Below are 16,300 nucleotides of genomic sequence, written 5' to 3'. Positions count from 1 at the left end.
GTCAAATACGGAAAACAAACAAATGCCGTCGGATCATTCTTCATCAAGACAATGCCAGCTGTCACACATCTCGTCTAACAACAGTCAAAAAATCGAATTGATGGGTCATCCACTGTACAGTCCTGATTTGGCACCCAATGACTTCTTCTTGTTCCCGAATGTCAAGAATAAATTGCATGGACAACGATTTTCGTCGGCGGAAGACGCCATTGATGCGTTCAAAAACCATACTATGGAGGTGTCTCAAAGATTGGAAAAACTGCTTTGACAAATGGTTCGAACGAATGCAAAAGTGTATTGACCATAAAGGAGAATACTTCGAAAAACAATAAAGCAGTTTTCAATGCCAAATTCCTGTTTTTTCATTGTTAGGCTCAAAATATGAATAGTGACCCTCGTAACACCCACACCCAAGCCACGATTAGAACCCAGGTCTTGTAGCATTGTAGCACACTGTGCTAACCATTCTGCCACAGAGGTTGGCATGCAGAAAATAAAGTTTCGTGAAATTGTGTTTCAATTCTAAACAGGCACTGAATTCAATTTTTGCTTGGAAACTAATCACACAACTTCACATCATGACAAAGTGCATATTCAATTTACACGCATGTTGACAATTACAGGGTAGCTACGATTTTTCTATTAGGAAATTCCCTGACATTTCCAGGTTTTCCAGTACAAAAATGAAAGTTTTCCAGTCATGATTTTTGCTTTTGAACCTTGTGTTTTTCAATTCAATATATAATCTGTTAATTATTATGAATATTCACTAAACTTTTTTTTTAAGCAAATTTCATTCTACACACACAAGACCACGTGAAAATTTGAAGAGTAAAATGTAAAATTACAATCGGCATCAAATGTTTTGGGTGCTACAATCATGTGCATCTAGCCTTCAGGCTAAGGTAACAGAGGTACATTATTTCACCATAACAGATCTCCACAATATAAAAACAAACAGAAAAAGTTCATAAACCATACACAATTTTTCATTTTCTGGTGGATATATAGTGTCGTAGAAAATTATGCTTTTTTTTTGCTTACATTTATAAGTACACAGCATGTGGAGAAATTTTTGTTGCACATAGAAATTCTATAGGAAATGCCAACAAGACTAAGATCTATAAAATAATAAGACGATAACTTCATCTTCACCAACTTTCCGATGATTATTATCATATTGTCAATGTACTTTAGTTATCAAGTTTAATTTGATATTTTTCTAATATTATAAAAATGATTTTCTTTTTTTCACAGAAATTCGAAGGAACCATAAATTTGCACAAAACTGAGAATCATAAGAACAAAAGAAACAAGTTTCTAAACTGAATCTCTTTTGGGAGTGGAATCACAAGAACCGAATGCAGAAGTGGAAGTGAACCGCTTGTTCATTTTGCAACTTTTTCTCGTGCAGACTCCAAAATGGACATAAATTCCAGACAATCTGCAAAATTCCCTGACATTTCCCTGTTTTCCAGATGCGTAGCAACCCTGCAGTTAGCATTAACAATTCCAACAGAAGGAAAGAGACTGCAACGACAACAAATATTACTGTTCATCTCTGCATTTGAATGTGCATTTATTCACGGAGACTTGCCTTCCTCTCTTTTGATAACTGTACTACTGAGGAACACTAACAATAAGAAACAAGCATAAAGAATAGCCACAGTGAAACACCCATGTTCTGGTAAAGACTCAAGATAAAAACTTATGCAGGCAAAATACTAAGTTGACATGGTGCTTCGCCAATTTCTAACATTCCATTAGTGACCTCAACTTCCCCCATGTCCACCCCTACACCAACTAAAAGGACAAAACAACGAGGGTGGAGGGAAAGCACGAAAGTCGTGGACACTCAGAATAAAACTCAGCATTGGGCCAACAGTTTTGAGAAGCAGACTGACTAGCAAGTAGTCCAATATAACAGTGAGCTATACGATGCATGCTTTTAGAACCGTTATCGGGCGGGCCCACGCAGAGGGTTTGCGTGGCGATCAGCCAATGGCAGGAGTGCAACGTTGTACAGTTAGGAGACTGCGGTGCGGAAGTTAAAAGCAGTGTTGTGTATTTTTCTTGCGCGCAAGAACTTTTCATAAAACTCGCCACTTTAAGGTTCATCGTAAGATGGGGAAATACATTTTGAACCTGACTGTCCAAGTCCCATGAATTTCCGTTGCATACAGCCGTGACTCGGAAATGAGTGAAATCAGTGACACGGAGACCAAGGAAGACAACGAGAGCGTTGATGAATAAATACCTTCAAGTTTCTTTCAGGTATAGGTTTCTCGTATATGGTACAGTGATATGATATTCTAATCCTGTGTAGAAATATTCACTATATTATTTCACTGTACTCATATACACTGTGCATGCATTATCAAAATAATCGCGAATTTTCTGTCCTTCCCTTGCACTAGCAGTTAGTTTGGCAACAGCGCAGTAGCACTGGCTGGGTATTGGCCGAACTCATGTTGGAGGAGTAAACCCACTTTCCACCACCCCATAATAAAAAAAAAACCTGGCCTATGTCAGGGGTTCCCAATTTTTTTCTTTCACAGTGCCCTTAGTATTTCAAGATTTTTACATGGTGTCCAAGTCAGAATGTAGGCCTATCTAACACTTGTAACTTGCAACACTCAGTTAGTGTGGTTAGGTTGGTTGCCTTCGGTTAAAAAAATGAACATATATTTCAAATTCAGATACATTTTATGTGTAAAAAGTACTAAATAAGCACATATTTGGAACAATCATATTATTGATTGAATTTACAATTGTGATTAGTGGTACTGGTGAGCCTGATGTCCACTGCATATATTCTTAAATGTTGATATCTAAGCAGACAGCCACCCTTATTTCCTGTTCCATGATACTTGCTCATTATCACAGAAATTGCAGTACAGTACTCAGTAACTGCTAGCAATTGCTTTTTCCAGTGGTTCCTTTCATAACAAACACTATCTGTTCCAGGGTGGTGTTTGTTGTAAAGGGGCTTCAGTACACACAGGGAAAAAAAGGGACAAAAGAACTCCACAGAGGATTATCCTGGCTGTGCATCCATGTGCCAGCATCGGCCTGCAAAAAGCAGTTACCGGGGTGTACTACGAGGAAATGAGGTTGAGCTATGGGCAATGGTATAGTGCAGTTTCCTGTGTGCCCCCTCAAAATAAAATATTGGGGGCCTGCATTTCCACATTTTCTTATGAACCTATGTATCAGCGCAGTAGCTTCTGGAAACTAAATCAGGATGGTCTCAATCTCTGATAAACAAGTGGAAGAAGAAAAGGGAAATTTGAGGCTCAAAGCTGGTGGTTTCATATAGTTGCACGTCTGCAGTAATTATGCCACGATTTCCAAAAGCTAAGCAAAGAATGCCAGCAGGCTAAAATTATGAAGGTTTTAAAACAATTAAGTAAGGATTGGAACACTGGCCGGGAAATCGGTTTAAGTACAAAAAATAACCCAACAACTTGCACCTCAAAATTGCGTTAGTCATCATTTAAATTTGGTTGTTAATTCTGTAGAAGGTAACTGGGAAAGAACCACATTTTTGTAACAGTTCAGAATGATGTCTATATTATATATATATATATATATATATATATATATATATATATATATATATAGTAACAGTATTCTGCGATGGCAAGAGTTAAAATTTTGAACAAGAAATAAGTCGAACCCAACTCTCAAAACACTTAATCAGGGTGTCTACTAAATGTCCGTTTTTAAATTCCAGGTTTTTTACAGGTTTGTCCAGGTCTATTTATATTATTTTCCAGGTCTATATTTTTTTAAACGAAGAAAAGTTGTTATTGTTAATAACCCCTACCAGAAGGCCAGTTAAGAAAAATTTGCAGTAACTAACAAAAGCAAGCTGAGTTCTCGCCTTTAACTGGCGTGTAATTCATATTTCTTGGTAGTAGTAAAGCGGAACCTCGATTTTTACGTTTTTCAGGGGACCAAACTGGAAAAACTTAAAATGCAGGAAAATGTAAAATCGAGGTAATTTTTATAGCATTTCACTGCGTTGGGACCATGAAGATTGAATGTACGAGGCGTATTCGGAAAGTAAGTACCGAAAGGGTGTAAAAAAAAAAGTAAAATAGTTTCGTACCCTTTTTTATTTGCATTGCATTCTACAGAACTTAAACTACTTTTCTACGTAGTTTCCACCATTGTTCAAGCATTTGTCGTAGCGTGGCACTAGTTTTTGTATCCCATCATCATAGAATGTTCCCGCCTGTGACGAAAGCCATCCATGCACTGCTGCTTCAACATGGTCATCCTCGTCGAAATGCTGACCAGCAAGAAACTTCTTCTTCAGATGAAGAAAGAGATGGTAGTCACTTGGTGCCAAGTCAGGGCTGTTGGCGGATGAACAAATTGTTCCCAGCCGAATGACGTGATGAAATCTTGAGTTTGTTGGGCCGTATGCGGACGAGCATTGTCGTGAAGCAACACATGTCTTCGCTAAGCATTCTGCGTCTTTTGTTTTGAATTGCACGACGCAGCCGGATTAATGTGTCACAGCAGGCATCTTTGTTGGGGGTCTGTCCTTGAGGCAAGAATTTAACCATTCTTGCATTGAGAAAACAAATCACAGACCGGACTTTACAGTCGGCGGGCCGATTGATTTTCTTGAACACTTCAAACCTTCAGAAAACTACGAAGAAAAAGCATGACCTGATCCCACGCGTGCCTGTGGCTAACTAACTGATGAAGGACGTCAGCGAGAACTCACACGGTCGCGACTGCATCTCTACAGCGGCAATATTTGCAAACGGTACTTACTTTACGAATACGCCTCGTATTAACAAGCAAGGAAGCCAAATGAAAAAAGTGGGGCTATTGGCCTTCGGGGGAGAATTGAATCTTTCAGTTTAACTTTAATATTAACTGCTCAGTGTAAAGTCTTGGAGCAGATGAATATCACTTCTAAGTCATTACAAGCAGACTCTCTTGATATGCCTGCATACGATCTCTTACGGAATGCTCTCTTAGAAATGACAGAGCTTCGGGGATCATTTTAATCCCTTGTTGAAATGGTAAGTATATGTTCCAAGTAGAAGGAAATGAAGTGAATTATCTGACAAAAGAATCAAAAAGGTAAAGAAGCACTTTGACAAACTCTGTCCAAAGACTTGCCAACCAAGAGAGCTGGTAAAACGTATCAATATTTTCCCCGATGATAGTCACAACTGGACAATTGTTTTAAATGCACAAAAGCAGTTTTACACACATAGAAAGTGATACAACCTTCCAATGGCGTGATCACGTTTACTTTTTTCAGTATTCAGCCCTCATTTTGCCATCTTTCCTGTGTTTGAAAGTCACGGCCACTGCAACCTTCTTTTTGTTAAGATCTATAGACACTGAACTTCGCAAAGAACCTTCAAAATTTACAAAAACATTTCCAAACCTTTATTTCAGTCACAAATATTATCAAAAAAGTTGTTTCAAACACAAGATAAAAAACTTGAATGATGTGAAAGAGCTTGCTCATATTCTTGTGATACATCATAGTTCATTGACTTCCAGTTATCCTAAAAATCAAGTTTAACAAAGTAATCGATGCTTTTGCATAATCATTTTTCAGGTTACGTACAACTTACTGTACAACTTACTTGCTTTATGTACTATAAATAAAATAAAATATAACTTATTTTTACTTACGTTCAGCATTGAATACATTAGAGAGTAAGGTTAAATTTTACGGGAGATACGTGGAAGACATTTTAGTTATCGGGAAAGAAGGGAGTTTGGACAGTTTATATAAAAATCTTGATCAAGAAGCAGGAATCAAATTTACTAGGGAAAATATGAAGGATAATAAAAGTAGCTTCTTAGACTTAGAGATCCACAAAATAGATACAGAAATAGGAACTGGCATCTTCCATAAGCCCCTAGAGGGAAAAATGTACATTAGTAAGGAATGTGCCCACGCCAGTAGAATTAAATATAATGTTTCCCTAAACTTCTTCGTACGTGCTATCAGATTATGTAATAGTAAAGAAAGTTTAAAAAGGGAAACAGACTGGATCTATAACGTAGGTAGGAAAAATGGGTATGTAAATGAGGAAAAATTTACACAAAGCAAGAAGGATATATTCTAAACAAGAAAGTAAAGAAAACGGTAATGTTAGTAATAAAAATGAGGTGGTAATGAAATATAGATACGTGGCTATCCCATACTTTAGAGGAGTGTCTGAGAAGATAGAAAGAACAGTGAAAGAATTTGGTATTAAATGTGGGATGAAAGCACCCAGGAGCTTAGAGAAATATTTTACCAGTTATAAAAAAGGAGGAGGGAAAAACAAAAAAAAAAGAAGGGAAAAAAGGGATATATAAGATTAAATGCCAATGCAAAAAAGAATACGTGGGACAAACCGGCAGAAGTATCGGTATACGTTGGAAAGAACACGATAAGGATATCAGGGAAGGGAATCCTATCGATGGCCATCTGCAAGAATTTTTGATTTTATTTACTTTATTTTACTTCGCGTTTTGTGCCTCTTGGCTAATTTGCGAAGATGGGGATGAGTGATGAAATGATGAAATTGATGAATGGACATTCACAAACAACCAAGCCCGACCGGGATTCGAACCCGGGACCCTTGGCGTCGCAGGCCATCTGCAAGAAAATAAGTAAATATGGCATTTCAGACGAGTCCCATATGTCAAATTGCCGTGATCCCTCTGGTTGGGCCAGTACACCCCTGATCATTACCATAACATGTTACTGGGAACCCACTCGACAACCTCCCACATATTTAAAAAAAAGAAGAAGAAGAACAGTCACTAAAAAAAAGAAGAAGAAGAACAGTCACTAAAATACTGCTCAGCAAAGATGAGAAAGTCTCTCTGGCGCTGCTGTCCTGTGGGCAACTTGTTTGTTGGAGGGTGGGGTCAGGTGAGAGGTGGGTAATAGCAAGGACTGCTCGATTTCTAACACCCTTTCAATGTTGCCAAACTTACATGGACAAAAGGTCATTGAGTTAGGGCCAGCGCTAGTCATTTTGCCACCCTGGGCGGTGGCTACAGGTGCCGCTCCGTTCCGACCCAATATTATTTTTCGTAGCTATAATGCTATCTTGCATACAATGGAAACAAGCGTGTTTCAGACATGATTGACCGAAGATAGTATTTTTATTACCCTTGATTTCCAAAAAACTTTGTTCGCCACTTGCCACGGTTAGCTCTCGAAAGCCTATCCGGCAATCACCTGGCTGATTCCGGCAATCACCTGGCTGATTGCCCGAGAAAACCTCTTCAAATTATTCTTTCTTTTTAAAATGTAAGCTGTGTGTATATTTGACGGGTTATTTATTTACATAAATATTGTTTATGCAAACCTTGCCCCCCCCAAATTTATCATAAGTTAGCTCCTCTGGCCTTTTCCCCCCAATCACCGCCACTGTCTCTAAGGATATAATTATAATTAATAATTAAATTAAAGATAAAATCTGTTTCCTAGATGGTAATATTTACTATTGCATAGTAAGAATCACACCATGACAATATATTTTATTGTTATTAATTATTTAAATCGACAATTGTCACGAATGCTATCCATTCTTTTCAACCACTGACTGCGCCACCCTGAACGTCGCGTTTTGCAGCAGGTCCGCCAGAATTCCATCTGTCAGAGAACAGCTGTGAGGCAACGTGGCAACAGCGTGCCATTTGAGAGCAGAGGAAAAGAAGGATTTTCTCCATATTCTCGTCTGCTGCCATTCACCATGTCAGAAACAAGTGGGGGTGGATTTTAGTTCGCATATTTTCCGGGGGTTTTCTCTTCTTTGCTGAGCTGTACTGTGGCTGTGGCTGTTGACTCCTACAACACACCTAACTCTATTGACAAGGAAAAAATAAGATCCGAGTCTTATTTAGTGCTCCCGTCAAAGAATTTGGAATTTGAATTGCATCACTGTTGACCCACATCTATTTCGTAAATAGCTTTATAAGTGACACTATTGCATTTCTTAGGACCACACAGAGAACATTCCAGGGCTCCTAAACCACACCCCACCCACCTGTCACATTGTGCGGGTGGCCACTGCTTTTGGGTGCTTTACCAGAAGGTCACCCCTTACACTGCTATGAGAATGAATGGATCAACAAATTCAAGTGAAAATTATCACAGTCTTTTTTTGACAGTTATGTCATTGTGTACAATATAAAACACACACACACACAGGATGCAATCATTTGTGACTATTTGCATGAACATACCTGGCCAATAGGTTCACAATCTGAGACCACAGGCTCAATTTCAAGTTAGACGGTAGTATCCATTTCAAATCACTTGCCAGCACACGATGCTTATCCGCATCAACAGACACAATCATCTTGGAGTTCACTCTTACACTACATATTGTGAATACTCCGTTCCCGTTATCATTTTCATAATCAATGTTCAATAAATAAAAATATACACCATCGTTCGTTACTTTCATGTTCCATTTACCAAGTTTAAGCTTCGTAGGAATCCCATTCACAAATTCATCAAAACTTTCAATAGAATCAACAGACAAAAATGCACCGACTTCCCTTCCCGGTTTCTGTAAGAACGTCAGTCGCAACACAGTCATATTATGGCGATTTCTCTTAGATCTCAATGAAGGCTGCGGGAGTTTCTTGAATATATGTGGCACCGCTCCATCCACTAATTTTGGATAAGTAAGGTCAACGCAGCATTTATTATCAGAAGAATCAATATATACCTCCAATTTAATTATTTCCGAAGGATCAAAATGTTTCGAACACACAGCAGAAATCTTGGTGCAGATGGGACCCTTGTTCGGGATGGCCTGTATCCATGCTTTCCTTAAACCTTCCTCTTTGGGAAATGAAAATGTTGGTATGGGACCTTCATTTTTGAGGGTGCTGCAGTAATTGGATTTGCATCCCAGCACACAGCAACGTTGAAGCATCTGCAAATAAAAGCATGAATACAGACTACTGGTACACCACCAAGTTAAGGATTCCTCCTGTAAGGTCAGCATGATCAGTTTTCTCCTGATGCAAAATATATATATCAAGAACCATTGTGTTTTCCCTTAGTTTTCGTAAAAGATACCTTAGTTTCAAAAATAGAATCAAAGAAAATTTACACTGTCCTGACCCTTTTCAGTTAAATATTACCCAGCCGATTCTGAAATACAGTAAAACTTCATTAATCCGGACTAATGGGGGGATAAGTTGACCGGTTTAACAAAAGTCCAGATTAACTGAAATAACCTAAAAGAACAGTAGAAAGTGCATTAAAACTCTGTTTATAGCAACAAAACACATTTATTATGGTGTATTTAAAGGGCATAGGCCTAAATACACTCTACAGTACAGTAAAACGTAAAGCAATATGGCAATGCAGTTCATACATATGCGATACCCATATTATGATGATGTGCCCGGCGACTGTTGACTTCTAGCCACATTTAAAATCTTGCAATATTTTTTTTTTTCCTGTCTGGATTAAGCGAAGTCCGGCTTATTGGCATCCGGATTAATGAGGTTTTACTGCATATATATTATGATTACCTCCTGATGATTGTCTGAGGCCACCCTTCTCAGTACATTTCCAGTGAACCCTTCAGAGTGCCAGGACCTTGAATCGGCTGTTAGTTATTTTGGTATTTCCACTCGCAGGGTCGTAAAAAAAAAAACTGGGTAAATTTCACCCAACACGTGCTCATAGATTTCTGTTTGGTGTTTCAACATGTTCCGTTTTTCTCCCTTTTTTTTATCAATTGAATGATTCAATGAAAATGTTCAAAATTAATAAAATTACATTAATCAAAGGTATTACTATTTACATGCTTTAAAACAATTAAAATTCAGATATAAGAAGCAACTTTCTTCTGTGTGTTTTTACCCAGTATGCATCCTTGTGCCCTGCCAGGTTAAACAAAAACTATCCACATCAGTTTGCCTTTGTTACTTTTCATTTTTTATCACAAAAATATGTAAGTTCTCCAAATGGATCAAGTTTATTCATCAAATAAAGGAGAGAGTGAAAATTTACTTTGCTATTTTTCAACACTGAATTTTGAACTGAAAACCATCGATATTGGTTAAATCTTGTCACGTTTTGGTAAAATATTGTTACTAGATATGATGGTGGCAGCATATTGCAGTTCTTTCATTCTGATTAGCCTTGATAAAGATAGTTTGTTTCATTGTTGTTTTTTTATTAAGTCCACTTTACGCACAAGAAGGCTAATCAGGACTGAACCTCAGTTTAAAAATCCCTCTACTGGATATCGAACCCGTAGATATACAAAGTGAACTTACTCGTATCTTACCACATCTGATGCATGGGATATCTTGAGTTTATTCCACAGTGTATTTTCAGTGATTTGGATTCCAACTTTAACTGTTTCTTCTATTCTGATTAGCCTCATCTTATAAAGCAAACTGCTACTTCCATAAATTCATATCCTTCATTTTGGGTCCAGCTGAATGTGCGTGCCAATATATGTGTTTTATCATCATAGGAAATATATGCATGCGTATGCAACCTAAAATAAACTCGTATGCTATTACTACATAGAACAATTAATATTATTAAGAACTTCTGTTTCTTCAGTGGCTGAAATTCTTTAATATACTCAACATTTCAATGTACTGCATGTACACATTTTACATGAGGCAATAATACAATGAGATGAAAAAGACATAACTTTTGTCCATTACAAAAGATAAAGGCAACAATATTATAACAAAGTAGAAGATAGAAGTGTTTCTTTTTAAAGCAGCCATTAAAGAATTATTTTATACAATTGTTGTTCTTCAATGTACCTGTGTTATAAGAGTATCATACAGGCCCATATATGATTACACATACATACATATTATGGAATATCATTTCAATGTGACAATAATCATACACATGTATGTAAAATATCTGCCTTGGTAGTAGCTATCAGCCCTCAATTATCTATTTCATTTTCATATATCACTGTGTATTGGTAAGAGAGACTAAACTACATTTTAACATGGAGATGATGACTACGTTCACTTAAGTTTCAATTTCACTGCATCTTTCAATTCACGATTCATATTTGAGGGCATACTTCCACAGACAAATTACGGTTATGCAAGTACTACTGGGTTTTGAGTGCATACCGCTCATCTTGCCTGTTCGAGCGTTATTTGTTCACGCAAAGAAGCTCTCAATTCTGTTCGCTATCCAGTGTTGTCTGTGCAAACTATTTGACGCTTGAGCAAAATCCTCTCCATGCAGCACTCTATTGTGCATATATCTTGGTAGTGTAAAGTTAAAAACAGGGTGAAACATCAGCAAGAATAAAAATCACTTAACAGTAACATTTACTGTATTATTATGTAATATGCAAATGGAAACGCTCTTGCACTTGCTAAGCAAGTTAAGTAATCATTAAAATTTCAATCTCCGAGAAACGTCTCTAACTCATGTATTCAGTGATTTTTAATATTCGTACTTACCGATTCTGCATTGCGAAAGATTGTTAAAGGTGGGATTTTGCTTTATAAACGAAAATAATTTATATTTTCGACATATCAAGTAATTATTCTTCGTTGTTTTTTCGCTTCCGTAACATGCAATATGGCAGCCACAGGTTGACTAGCGTTGTCGATCATCAGTGGGTATGCAGTGTTTCCAATCTTCTTCACCGAAAAATACCTACTTTCGTGTTACTGATTTTGTATTTTTTCCTGTGTTCGAAAAACCCCATGAACCATGCATGCATAGCCTCACACATCATTTACAGATAGCCCCACGAACCATGCATGGATAGCTCCACAAACCATTTATAAATAGCCCCATGAACCATGCACGGCAAGGTTAGGTTAGGTAAGGCAAACATAGTTAAAATTGCCATCTTCTTGCAAAACAATGGCATGGTTGGAAACATTGACCGGGGGTTATGTCATCAAATGCATGGAACATCTGATTCACGTAGTGGAAGGTAATGGAGGCAAGAGCTTTCGTGCATCGGAGACACAATGTCGAAAAATACATGATTTACTGGCCGAATAAATTAAAGGAAGGGAGAAAACACCTCCACAAACCATGCACGATAAGGTTAGGTTAGGCAAACACAGTTAAAAAAATAATTAAAAAGGGTTTACGACATAAACAGCCACTATGTATCGAACAGATGGTTTTCAATTTCAGGAAATAAAAAGCGTGTTTGGAAACACTGACACTGGGTTACGTCATCGAACGCAGGCAAATAGCAAGGAAATGGCAGCAATCGCCTCTGCATGTTGGAAATATTTCTCAGGAAAGAAAAAGGAATTCTGGGTCAGAAAGCTTAAACGATCAAAGAAAACACACGAACTTCCACAACATCAGAGAAATTGATTAAAGTAAGTAGTTTCTTCTGTAAAAATGTAGCAATCCGTTCGACATGGTTAAAATTTGGTGTCGTGGTAGTAACAGGATCTAGAAATTGCAAAATAATTGCGAACCATTGACGCTAGCCCCACGAACTATTGACGTGTGGTTAGGTTAGGCAAACATAGTTAAAATTTGGTGTGGTAGTATCACGATTATATATATTTCATTGTGAAACAAAAAATTTCGCGAAAATCTACGGTTTCCATTCCGAAAACTAACTCTTTATCTTCGCTTATTTTGCAATTGGTAACAGTTTACTATCCTTCGGACACATATAACTTCTTAGTTTCGTCAATTTTTGACATTTGTACTTAGCTATTTGTTTTGCGGAACATTCCGTGAATGGTTTTTTGGGGCTATCCATCCCGGAATCGGTGGGAAATTTAAACAAAAAAATACCTTCGTTTGAAATTTTTGAGTCCAAATTTCCCACCGATTCCGGGCTCGCCCCTGGGGTAATTGACATACAGTCCCCAACCGCTAACGTGGCCCCGCCTCCACTCCGCTCCATCTTTCTCTATAGACTCCCTGTTAAAGGCATGATTAAATGTTAAGTATACCCGAAATGCCTGAAATTTCTTTATTTTCTTCTTTTTCACATAGGTACTTACATATTCTGCATTCCTAAGGATTCTTGAAGGTGCCATTTCATTTTTTTTCACGGAAATAATCTATATTTTCGATTCTGAAGTAAGTTTTGTTAGTTTCTTTTTCCCTTCAGTAACATGCTAAATGGCGGTCACAGTTTCACTTCCGTAGTCGGCATGCAGTGTTTCCACCCCACTCCACCAAAAAATACCTATGTAGCCCCACGAACCATTTCCGGTAAGGTTAGGTTAGGTAGAGTCACGTATAGGTTACAAGTTAAAAATTTGTTTTGAAAAAATATGCGTAGCCCCACACACCATTCTCGCATAGCCCCACAAACCATTTGCGGAAACGTACCTTCTTCAGTTACAAAAACACGTGTTTGGAAACACTGACCGGGATTACGTCACACACACAGGCTACATCCACCTGGAAGTAAATGGATGCAAGAGCTTTCATGCATTGGTCACACATTTATATCGAAAAATAGATGATTTACTGGCAAAATTGAAGAACAATACGAGAAAACACTTCCCCCGAACTTCCACAATTCTAAAGAAACTGCATTCTGTAAGTAATTTTTCCTGTAAATTTGAAGAAATTTGTTTCGGGGATACTTAAATTGGTAACGATTAGATAAGCCGGAGACACATTTCTTGAAATTTACAGGAGAAAAGATGAGAAAGTACTTACGGAATTGAGTTCTTGTGGACTTTTTGAAGCCGGGGAAATTGTTTTTTCGAATCGTGCAACTTATTTGGCCTGTAAGTAAGGTATTTTTAGTCATTCATGCATCTCCGTTGCACGATAGCTCATGCCACCATTGCCGTCGACTACGTGAATCAAATGTTCCGTGCGTTCGGTTATGTAACACCCTGTCAGTGTAGCAATCACGCGGTAGTTTGACAAGATGACGTGTCAAGGTTGCGTTGTGAAAATGTTCCCGGATATTGAAGACCCATGAGATTTTTTAATTGAACATGGAATCGTGAAGGAAGAAATGGAATGTCCTAAATGTTCTAGTATATGTAAGCTACACATTGCACGGGATGGGAAGTGGCTCTATATGTGTACGAAAATTGTTTTTTTTTGTTTAAATTTATTTTTCTAAATTTTCCTAACCTAACCGTCCGTGAATGGTTTGTGGAACAATTTTCGATTAAAAACATTTAGTGAATAGCTTGTGCAGCATTTATAGATTCATAGGTTTGGAATGAAACACTGCACATCAGCTGATGACAGACAACGTGAGTCAAGATTTGGCCGCCGAATTAGCAACGACAAATAAATAATTATAATGTTAAAAATAACGCTTTTTTCATGGAAAAAAAGTGATCCCAACTTGAAAAATGTGTCGCTATGCATATGAGGTAATTAGAAATGATTTTTATTTGAAAATAAACGAGTTAAATGTGTCTCCGGCATATCTAACTGGTACCCTTAAATTTTACCTTTTAACTTCAGATTCATGATTTGGAGGCCTCAATTAGTGAGTATGCCAAATATGAAGAAAATCGGAGAGGGGTCCGGTCATCTTAAGTCGTTCCAAATGACATTATTGGGTTAGGCTTGTAAGCTTTCTTTCTCTTGCAATTAATAATATATTTGGGGTGTATTTATGTTAAGAGACAGGAAGTTTCTACAGCGTTGTGCGGTGAATAAATAATAATTTTGCAGTGTAATACTACTATAAGGTCGGAAAACGTTAAAATTACGTACAAAACATTACGTACCGCAGTTGATAATTATAACATGGGCCAATGTATAAGGTCTATGATTATAATAATAAAGTTAGTAATAAGGGAATTCATATGGGAACGCAAGTAAAGTGCCAGTGAAGAAAAACACAGCTAATCTCAAACGTAACGTTCTATGAGGAATATAATTTAGAACTTACATATTCGTTCGTTTCTGCTTTTCGCGTTCGCGACGTAACTTTTGTGCTATGGACCTTTTGCTGGGCATAAGTAAACCTAAACCCCAAGTACAGCCCCAAGGCCTAAACCCCAGCACGTATCCAAGCACAGATTAGAAATAGGTTTTGCTTCACGTTTTTTTTTATTTTTTGTACACACTGAATGCATCGCTTGAATATGAAGCCACGTGAGAAGAGACGAAACGACAGTGTTGCAATACCCAAATATTAAACACCAAGCTCTAGACTAGAATGTTTACAGTCTATAATAGCCATTCACCAGGCCAAGGCGACATTCATGAGCAATTACACATTCTAATATCTACCCGTATGACCGCGCAGGAGAAGATCCCTGACGGAAGTGAAGTGACGTAGCAGCAGGCGACTCCACTATTAGGGTCGGGGGCGTACACTTTGAGTGAAAAATACATGTGGGCTCGCTGTAACCGGTTCAGCGACGCAAGTCGTTTAGGGTTACCAGAAGTTCTCTTTTGCCCGGCCAAATCCTATTTTTCGGGTATAGTCAAACCCAGATATTTCTGCCGCGATCGGCGCAGAAGGACGGGAGAACCAGTGTTGCTAATCTGCTCGATAGAAAAATCGCCAGTGACGTGCGGTGACGTCGACACTTGGGGTAGCAGTCAGTTGCGTGCTCAAGGGGGAGGGGTTGGTGTGGGTCACACACCCCTCCTCCCTTTAGGGCCAGTATTCCTACAAAAAAGAAGAATGTCAATAACAGGAAAAGATTGCAAAATTATGAATGAGTACTAGAGAAAAGTACACGTAACCCCCACCCACATTCGAAAATAAAAAAACTATTTGATTTGACTCTAAGCCAGAGATCCTGGGTTCGAATCTCGGATTGGCCATTTGTGTTCTTTGTGTGTGTCCCTTAATCAATTTTGTCGTACCAAAGGTGGCGGAAAAGCGAAGTAAAATAAACCAAATTGAGCAATCAATCAATGATTTGATTTCATTTTTGTTACTTAGCGTCGCTTTTTTGTCACATTTGGTTAATTGCGAAGATGATACGATGAAATTGATGAAGGGACGAGCACAGGGAACGCCCATGCCCGGGTCGGGGTTCGAACCCGGAACTTCTGGTGTCGTAGCGCGCTGTGATAACCACTCCCCCACGCTTGGTTGATTTGGTGACAGGTAACAGAACACAACACACTTTTTTGTAGTTTCTTCAATGATATTCATTTGACTTTTTGAGTTCTGAGATACATTTTTCATTCCAAATTATTTCATTATTCACTGCAACACATAGGACAAGAATGCGCACTCATCACGGGTTCGAATCCTGGCCTGAATTGTTCATGTCCCTTAACCAATTTCATCATATTATCACTCAATCCTCATTTTCGCGATAACCAAATGTGGCAGAAAAGCGAAGTAAAATAAACCAA

The 16,300-nt window shown here is 38.1% G+C and overlaps 1 protein-coding gene across 5 annotated transcripts in view; it reads right to left on the bottom strand.

Annotated features, from left to right (window-relative positions):
- The window catches only part of LOC145980360 (uncharacterized), a 33,038-nt gene that overhangs the window by 10,640 nt on the left and 6,098 nt on the right, over positions 1-16,300 (bottom strand). Inside the window, exons 1-3 of one of the 5 annotated variants that reach the window (XM_083113411.1) lie at positions 14,871-15,035; positions 10,294-10,520; positions 8,233-8,933 (exon numbers count right to left, since the gene is read on the bottom strand). The exons of 1 other annotated variant lie outside the window; for it this stretch is intronic. In XM_083113411.1, the coding sequence (XP_082969537.1) occupies positions 8,233-8,933 (701 nt within the window). In that variant the 5' untranslated portion in view covers positions 10,294-10,520; positions 14,871-15,035. Of the gene's footprint in view, positions 1-8,232; positions 8,934-10,293; positions 10,521-14,870; positions 15,043-16,300 lie in introns of those variants that run through there. 3 more of the 5 variants (XM_083113412.1, XM_083113413.1, XM_083113415.1) reach the window with 3 other exon arrangements.

This window comes from Lepisma saccharinum, chromosome 27 (assembly GCF_977018435.1).
Source record: "Lepisma saccharinum chromosome 27, izLepSacc3.1, whole genome shotgun sequence".
Lineage (NCBI taxonomy): Eukaryota > Metazoa > Arthropoda > Insecta > Zygentoma > Lepismatidae > Lepisma > Lepisma saccharinum.
The sequence above is the reverse complement of the archived record's forward strand: the minus strand, read 5'-3'. Positions and strand labels throughout refer to the sequence as shown.